This window comes from Molossus molossus, unplaced genomic scaffold (genome assembly GCF_014108415.1).
Source record: "Molossus molossus isolate mMolMol1 unplaced genomic scaffold, mMolMol1.p scaffold_m16_p_4, whole genome shotgun sequence".
Taxonomy (NCBI): Eukaryota; Metazoa; Chordata; class Mammalia; order Chiroptera; family Molossidae; genus Molossus; species Molossus molossus.
Genome location: NW_023425377.1, coordinates 23,485,532 through 23,493,944, shown reverse-complemented (window position 1 = coordinate 23,493,944; position 8,413 = coordinate 23,485,532). Strand labels below are relative to the sequence as shown.

The following is an 8,413-nucleotide window of genomic DNA, read 5'->3' as shown; positions in this document are numbered from 1 at the left end:
GAGCCCCCACCTCAAATCTACAGAATCAGAGCTGCTGCGTGTGAGGCCCAGCAATCTGTGTTTGAATAAGCCCTCCGGGTGATTCTGGTACAAGCTAAAGTCTGAGAACCACTGATGTCAGCAAACCATCTAACCAGCATCCCCGTGGGTAAGGCTGGATAAAAGAATGATCTGTGTTGATGCTTCTCAACTCTTGAGTGTTTATTCAAAGCCAGAGACCCCCAGACCAGAATTAATGCATTTCCAGGTGACAAGTTCAGGGGCTCAACGACCCAGGTTAAAAACCCCTGCTCTTTGGCAACCCAGAGGCCCTTCTCCAGGCCTAAGGCTGACCTGCAGAGAATCTGAGTTGAAAGAGACCTTATTCCACCTAGAGCAGGAATTTGCTTCAAATTATTCTTGAGAATCCCAGCCTTAGCTGGACGCTTGTAGAGACAGGGAGCTCACTGCTTCCAAAGAGATTGTTTGCAGTGGCCCTGGACATAATTGGGGATAGTTAACACTTGGTCACTCCTACAGAGGTTTATGCCAACCAAGCTCCAATAACATGGCTGAAATAAGGTTTATAAGCCCAAATTAAAGGAAGTCTGTGACTGTCCTAAATGGTAGGAATAAATGCAGTATTTTTTAAATAATCTATTTCAGTGTTGGAGAACTCTGAGTGATGGCAAGTCCTCCTTTATACTGATCTGAAATCTACCTCCCAGAAACCTCCTACCCCCACCCTGGTGTTGGCCGTAGAGCCACAAGGAGCAAACCCAAGGCCTTGCTTTAGAAAGACAGCGTTTACTTTTCATTTGGCCTCGTGTCGCTTAGGGGTGCGGGAAGGCGGTCTCCAGCTGTCCGCAGGTTCTGGGCCGGCCGGTTCAGAAGATGCAGGTGCAGCCCACGGCGAGGGTCTCCATGACCGTGCGCTGGCGGCAGGGCCCGGTGCGCGGCGGCAGCGGGCAGAGGCGGCGGCGCACGGGCACTTGGCTGAACACCGGCACGCTCACCATGCTGCGGTCCTCCTGCATGGTGAAGGGGTTCACGCAGCCCAGACACAGGCACCGCGCCTCTGGCAGGTCCGCAGGGATCCGGCTGGGGTCGTGGTTGATGCTGCAGGAAGGCAGGAGAGAACGCAGGGCTGCTGCTGCTGCTGGTGTGTTGGGGCCAGGGTGGCAAAGTGGCGCCCCCGCCCCATGCCCCCCGCCCCCGCCCCTGCTTTTCCTAACCCGGGGTTTTCGTTCCCACAGGAAGACTGTGCTATGCCATAGGAAGGGAAGTAGTCAACTCCGTATTCCAGGTGAGAAAAGAAATCTTGAAGGCAAGTCAGGCATCCCGGGGTTATCCAGGTTCAAGGTCACCAGTCAGTCACCTAATTTCCTTCTTTCATCCCGCAAGATCCTTAATCTTAATACTACATGGTGCTGTGGGGTCCCCGAGAAGCTAAGGACACTCTGTCTTCCCACCTCTCCCCCTTGTTTTTATAGTCTTGAGAAACTTAATCCACAGGAAGTCATATATTAAAATATTTATGCCTAGTTCCCACTGGAAGAGGAGTCAGGAGGCCTGGAGTCTATTCTGACTTAATTTCTATTGATGCAACAAATGTATTTCACCCGCGGACCACATGAGTGAGTCTGCCCTTGACATTGGGTGTTTACTGATGGACAGCACAGAGGAGTTCCCTCTTACAGCTGCAAGTATAGGAACTTGATTGTGACCTTGTTCTCACTGTGTTTCCTCATCTGCTAAATGTGGGGGGTGAACTTGACTTGTGGACCTGCAGCGTGAGGATCACCTGGGAACTTGTTAGAAATGTCGAATCTCTCCCCCACCACCACCACCACTACCACCTCTTGAATCAGAACCTGCATTTTTATAAGTTTCCCAAGAAAGTCAAGGGCACAGTACAGTGAGAGGCCCAGCTCTGGAGGATCTTTATTGCAATCTCTGCAATTGTCACATTCCAGCTATGGTAGCCACTAGCCACGTGTGGCTATTTAAATTAATCAAACCCGGCCAGTGTGGCTCAGTGGTTGAGCGTCAACTCATGCACGAGAGGTCGCTGGTTCGATTCCTGGCCAGGGCACATGCCCAGGTTGTGGGTCCGATCCCCAGTGGGGGCATGCAGGAGGCGGCCAATCAATGTTCTCTCTCATTGATGTTTCTCTCTCTCTTTCCCTCTCACTTCTTCTCTCTCTCTAATATCAATAAAGAAAAAAAAATTAATCAAAATTAGCTCCCCAGTTGCACTGGCCACACTTCAGGTGCTCAACAGCCACATGAGGCTGGTTGGACTTCACATCATCACAGACAGTTCTACTGAACATGTAATTCTGGAGTCTCAGGACATCAGTTGTGTGGCCTGGGTTTGTGAGTGAGGACCCTTCAGGGTTAGTCTGTTTCTTCATTGTTCATTCAACACATACACATGTAGCTTCTTCTGCGTGCCAGGTGCTGTGCTAGGACGTGGAGCTACAACCATGGCAAGACACTGCCCGTCATCTAGGGGCAGCAGGTCGTGACCACCAAACCTAGCTGAGCATCCTAACCACATGGAGATGTATAAATCCCACTTTCTGGGCCCCAGCCCTGGAGGTTTTGATAGAATGGAGCCTAAGACTCCGTAGATGATTCTAATGCATTGGGAGGGTCCTAATCCAGCATGAGACAGATATGGACACAGTCAACTCAAGACCACCTGGACATGCTGTAACTGAGAAGTGAATACAAGACACCCCGAGTTGGAGGAAGGGACATTCAGGGAAGGCCTCGAAGGCGCTTCAGCCGGGACTCGGAAAACAATAACGGCAGGGCTGTGCATGGCTATCTTATTTAATAACCAGCCGTTGAAGTAGGTACTACTGTCACCTCCATTTACAGTTGAGGAAACTGAAGTTCATAGAGGCTCAGCAACTTGCCCAAAGCCACACAGCAAAGTAAGTAAGAAGCAGAGCCAGGATTCCTTCCCAGGTGTTCAGGCCTCTGCATCCAAGGTCTTAACTGTTACAATGATGGGGATAGTGGGCAAGGTGTTTCCCCCACCCCCCACCCTCCACACACAGCACAGCTTGCCCATGGCTACCCAGCCTGGCCTACCTGTAGCCCCATGGTGACAGACTTCTCTTGTTAGACAGCCACAGCTGCAGGTTGACCTCACACTTCCTCCTCACTGGCTCGGAGCTGTTCCTCAGCTGGGCCACCATGTCCCCAAGGTTTCTCTCATATTCCTCCATGCGGGCATATGGCTTCGCCCGAGATACCAGGTCCAGTGGCACCTGATGAGGCCCAGGGGCCAGGGTTCCAGGCCGCCCTTGCCCCTTCCTCTTGCTTTTGGGGTTCCTGGGCTGGCCCAGCCCCAGGAAGATGGAGATGGTGAGAAGAAACAGCTGAAGAGGAAGGTCGCAGGTCAAAGGTGTGAGAGCCAAGACTCCCTCTGGGCCAAGATTCAAGGCCCGGAGAGAGGAGAGGGAAGAGGAAAGGCTCTATGTGGGTGACTCTGGCCTGCCATGCCCTGTCCTGGCCCCTCCAGCCCACCAGCATGTGTGCCAGCACTTTTATGCAACACACTCATCGCTAAGCCCTGTCTATTGCACCTTTTAAATATGTTCCCACCCGTTTCAATTGATGGAGAGGTTTTTAAGGACCAGGGGTGGATCTTTTCTAAATGTTATTACTTATAAATTAAGTCTAACTTGATGCTTTGAAAATAAAATCTCTCCACCCATCCACTTCTCTCTATCTGCACCACTATCCTCACTTCCCTGAGCAGCTCAACAGTCTCCTACCTCATTTCCCCAAATCCCCCCTGGCTCCTTCCAATCAATTCTCCACACCTGAGCTAAGAACAGCTGTTTGAAATGCAAATCTAATCAAGTCACCTTCCTGGGCCTGAGCTTCTGGCCTTCTCTCAGTCCCTTCCTCTCACCATGCTCCCTGCCACAGGGACTTTGCACAGCCCACTACACGCCGAGTCCTGCCTCTCCTCACCCTCTAGTGTCACTTCCTTGGGGATGCCTCAGTGGACCTTCTTGGGCTCACAACAGCGCATGCCTCTCGCATGACTACAGTCCTACAGTCCATATGTGTGATTCTTTTCTATGACTGTCCCCCACTAAGCAGGTACGGCGTCAGTTTCCACACACTGCCTTATCCCCCTGTCTGAGTGAATGAATGGCTGTTACCATCCCTGCCTTCTGTAGCTCAGTCTGGGAGAAAGAACAGCTGGTGAACAAGAAAACAAACACTTAAATCTCACTAGAGACCAGGGTGATGGTGGCACCGTGTAGCTCACGGCTAGAGATGAACAGGGCCACCTGCTTAGCCCGGTGGCCGTGGAGGGGGTCTCACAGAGCCATTCTGAGGTGCATGCATGGCAGGTTTGAAGGATGAGAGGGAGGCAGACGGGGAACAGTGTGAAAGGAGATGTGAGTTGATGAAGAGCTTTGCCGAAAGGAAATGGTGAGGCTGCAGTACCGTGTGCGGGCGAGGGGGCGTGAGATGAAGCTGGGGAGATGGGCAGGTGAGGCCGAGGACCTCTCTTGGACTTCGTGACACTTGCGCTCTCCTCCTCCCTCCCCCAGCCCTCTGCCTGCCCCACCCGCGTCCTCTCCTCGCCCACGCGTGTCCACCCTCACCACCACCATCCACTTCTGCTCTCAGAGCCGGGAGTGTCGGGAAAGCCTCTGGCTCACACAGGAGAGACCCGGGCAGGGGAGGAGGGGCAGCGGGGGGCCAGAATTTGGGTGAGGGCCAGGGCTGGCCAGATGGCAGGAACCTTCAGGGGAAGTTTCATCTCCTCACTGAATCTGCCCTGGGTCCCTCACCCCACGGTCCGCGTGGTCCGAGTCTGACTTATCCAGGCTACCCATCGAGTCTTGACCCTTGGAAACAAGTTTCAGCATAGTCCCTCTTGGCAGAGCCAATTCCTGGAGCAAAATCCATGACAGAGATTCAAGTCGCTAAATTCCTCCCTTTAGGTCTTAGATTCTGATGCGGAAAAATGTCTCCCTAACAACAGGCTTTCTCATCTCTTCTGTTTCTCACTTGGTGTTCTTACACGCTGGCTCTGCATTCAGAGAAACCCAGAACAGAATCGAAGTCCCCCTTCTTTCGTGGTGCAGATGGGAAACAGAGACACAGAAGGACTTGCCCAAGGTCACACAGCCTGGCTCTCAGGATCCAAGGATTCTTTGGAAAAACCCTGATAACTGAGTTTGCCAGGATCTCCCCAGATGCCTTTGGCCTGAAAGGGCTTCAGTGTGGACTGGCCGAGCCCGGTGGAGGAGCCTGAGCTACTGGCCATGGCTGCAGGCTGTGAGGCCAGTCTGTTTCTCTCTAGTCCTGGGGGAGAGGACAGAGGGAGAACTCTGCAGATTCCAAGCCAAACAGAGGCAGACATTAATCAATAGGAAAGAAGTACCGAAACACTCGGGTCCTAAAAAGGGGTGGGGGTGGGGTGGGGAGCGCCACGTACCAGGTTGCACAGCCAGTCCATCCCGACGAGCCAGGCGGTCGGCCTGCAGCTGCCGCCCGCCTGGAACCCCAGATGCCTCCACCGAGAGAATGGCAGCAACAGGATGGAGCGAAGCAATTATAGCTCATCAGGGGGCTGCTGGGGGTGGGTGGGCTCGTCATCGGCTGGGAGCCTTGGGCCCCCAGCTGGTTGGGCCTGGCGCAGTGGCAGGCGGTGAGGGGCGTGGGGGCAGGCCAGAAACCGGCCGAGGTGCCCAGGGGCTGTTGACTGAGGGACAATGCCCTGTGTGTCTGGTGGGGCTCTGGCGGGTGGCACCTCCGTCTGTGGCCTGCGGCTGGCTGGCCAGCCAGCACCCACAGGGCCTGCTAAGACAATCAGCTTCGTTTGCTTTGGGGATGGCAAGGGGGTGAGGGCAGAGGAGGGACGGGCCGTCCGTTGGTCAGGAGAGCAAATGTTCTCAGAGTGTGCTGGCCAGGAGCACGACACAGGCCCCATCTCCCAGGAAAACAGACTCAGGCGCTCTGGCCTCAGCAAGTCTCAGGTGAGTCAACAGCCCTTGGTGACCAGAGCTCCACCTCCTTACTTCACAGGCAGGGAAACTGAGGCTGGAGCAGGAAGGGACTTGTGCAAGATGACACAGTGAGTTACAGACGGCAGAGCTGGGGTTCACACCTGGTCCTGTGCAGGGCTGTTTTTCTTGGGATGTTTTCTGTGCCTGTCTGGCCTGCTGGGAATGTGTTTCTGAATCGGTGTTCTCACACAAGCCAAGTCTCGGGTCTACAAGGCCTTCCTGCGGTAGTGTTTCCCCCTTGCGTGGAGAAGGTCTCCGCTCCGGGGACCTGGCCCCATGTGACTGTCTGTGACTTTGCTTCTCTCTCATCCTCAGTTTCCTTCTCTGTGGAATGGGTGTAGTGCCCAGGAATCGACAGCGGCCTGGCCCATTTCTCACCGAAATCTTTCTGAGGCTCCATTCCCACATCTCTCGAACGGGATCATCACAGCTTCCACCTTAGAGGGTGTTATAAGGAGTAAAATAGCCCATGTTAAATAGCTGGCACCGCGCCTGGCACATAGTAACTGCTCAATAGACACCTAACTATTTATTTGGAAAATTATTGTAAAATAGTGTATGAACATCAGCTGTTCCAGTTAGCCTTCGAGCGAGCATCGTTCTCCTGGCTCAGCCCAGTCTCCTTTCCACCCTCTCGGCTGAGACAGCTCCGGGCTTCACAGGCGTGGCGGCGGTTTTGTGAGCTCAGGCGACCCCAGGGTCTCCGTGTCCTGGAATCCCGTGCTGAGCTGACCAGCCCCGCTGGCCAAGGCCTCTCACTCGGGTGAGCAGCCCAGCCGCTTGTGAGGGAGTAGCCCAGCCAGGGAGGCGGAGGAGGGACCATGAGCAGACATGAGGACTGTAGCATCTTGTCGAGGGGCCACTCTTGGCCATTTACAGGAATCGGCCGTGGGGAAGAACGCGGGGTGCGAGGCTCTCCTGAATGTCACAAGATTAATCTGTCCAGGGCAGGTTTCCACGGCATAACTGAGAAGCTGGCTGGGGCTTGAGTTCATCGAGCGATACCACCATATTTGGTCAAATACTAGACAGGGCTCCATTCTATCGCTGGAAACTCCGGAGGGAGGAGGACTCTGAAAATACTTCCTCAGGCGACAAGGGCCCCACTCCCACCCCAGGCTGGCCCAGCCCTGCTGCCGCTGTCCTTTGAACCCGTGGAATGGCCAGAGGGATGGGGCGCAGGATGGGGACAGCCACCCCTCTGCTGCTGCTGGTAGTGGGGTCCCCCAGACAAGCAGCTGGCTGACCCTACCGCCACTGCAAGGCGGGAAATTATAGCAGAGACCGGGATGCAGGGGGCTCCTCTGCCTCTCAGGACCCCCGAGACCACCGCACTGTCTGCATCGTGTCTGTCTCCATAGCAGCTTCCAGCCTCAGTGCTGATGGATTCAGGGTCCACAGCCTGGCCCCGGGGCTCTGACCCAGCAGGCCCTGCAACCTGCACTTTAACAACAGCAAGTCTGGGAGGGGACCCCAGGTTCCTCCCGATGGAGAGGGAGATCTGAGGGGTCCCCACGCAGGTGCTGTGGGGAGTCAAGGATGGGCCCAGTGACCATCATTGGGTTTTCTGTTCCTAGCCAGCTCAGGCCAGGAAGAAAGCCCCTTCCTCTAGCCTTGGCTTCTCAAAATTACTGGAGGGTCATCTGCTTCAGGGTGTCCTGAGATTGAATTCTGGCAGGCCAAAGTGGGACCTATCCCCACAGGTCAGAGCTGGGCCTGACAGGGAGGCCTAGTGGCTTGGACTTCAGGAGCTTCTGCCCCACAACAAAGTTGGGTCCTTAAGTCTTTGCACGCGGGAGTTGGTCGGTACATGAGAATGAGGGAAGGGGTGAAGGGGCTGGAGAGTGAGGGGCACAGGGCGGTGGTACTTAGAGCCACCAGAGCCCCTGCCGCAGGCCTGACCAGGAGCAGTGCCGTACTCACCACCAGGTGGCACCACCAGACATCCTGAAGAGCCCAGCAAACCCTGAGGGAACTTCCACACCAGCCACTTCTTTTCTCTGGACTGGGCCCTGGAGCTGAAAATGAGGCATCTGGGAGAGTGGGTCCATCCTACGCCTGCCCCTGGCTGCCCGAGGAGCCCTATTGGTAATGAGGACCGGTGCCCAGGACACCTACCTCATCAGAGCAGGAATGGCACAGTTGGTCGGGAGTGGGGATGGCAGGGTAAGGGATGGAGGGGACTTCTGTCTGCTGTGTGAGTGATTCCGTTCACTTGGAGAACTTACTATGTGCTGGGCCGTAGGCATTTGACACCTGGACACCGTGACTGCCAGGAAACAACAATTAGTAATAATAATAGCTGTTGCTTAACATCTACTTACTGACTGGCCGACGTGGTGCTAACTCTTTCACTCATGTGCATTGTTTCATGAAATCCT

At 54.7% G+C, this 8,413-nt stretch overlaps 1 protein-coding gene across 1 annotated transcript; it reads right to left on the bottom strand.

Annotated features, from left to right (window-relative positions):
- Nucleotides 1-766: 766 nt before the first annotated feature.
- Nucleotides 767-5,546, bottom strand: IL17B (interleukin 17B). The gene is made up of 3 exons (XM_036241403.1): nucleotides 5,462-5,546; nucleotides 3,085-3,374; nucleotides 767-1,098 (listed from the first exon to the last, which is right to left on the bottom strand). Exons 1-3 carry the CDS (start codon nucleotides 5,480-5,482, stop codon nucleotides 867-869), a joined length of 543 nt encoding a protein of 180 aa, XP_036097296.1. The 5' UTR covers nucleotides 5,483-5,546; the 3' UTR covers nucleotides 767-866.
- Between the last annotated feature and the right edge of the window lie 2,867 nt (nucleotides 5,547-8,413).

What these genes read in the sequence shown, in the direction of transcription:
- IL17B (XM_036241403.1), bottom strand. Translation starts at nt 5,482, where the DNA reads ATGGACTGGCTGTGCAACCTG. An exon ending in TGGACTGGCTGTGCAACCTG is followed by an intron (nt 3,375 to 5,461) that starts GTACGTGGCGCT and finishes CTTCCTCTTCAG; the next exon opens with CTGTTTCTTCTCACCATCTC. An exon ending in CTGTCACCATGGGGCTACAG is followed by an intron (nt 1,099 to 3,084) that starts GTAGGCCAGGCT and finishes GCCTTCCTGCAG; the next exon opens with CATCAACCACGACCCCAGCC.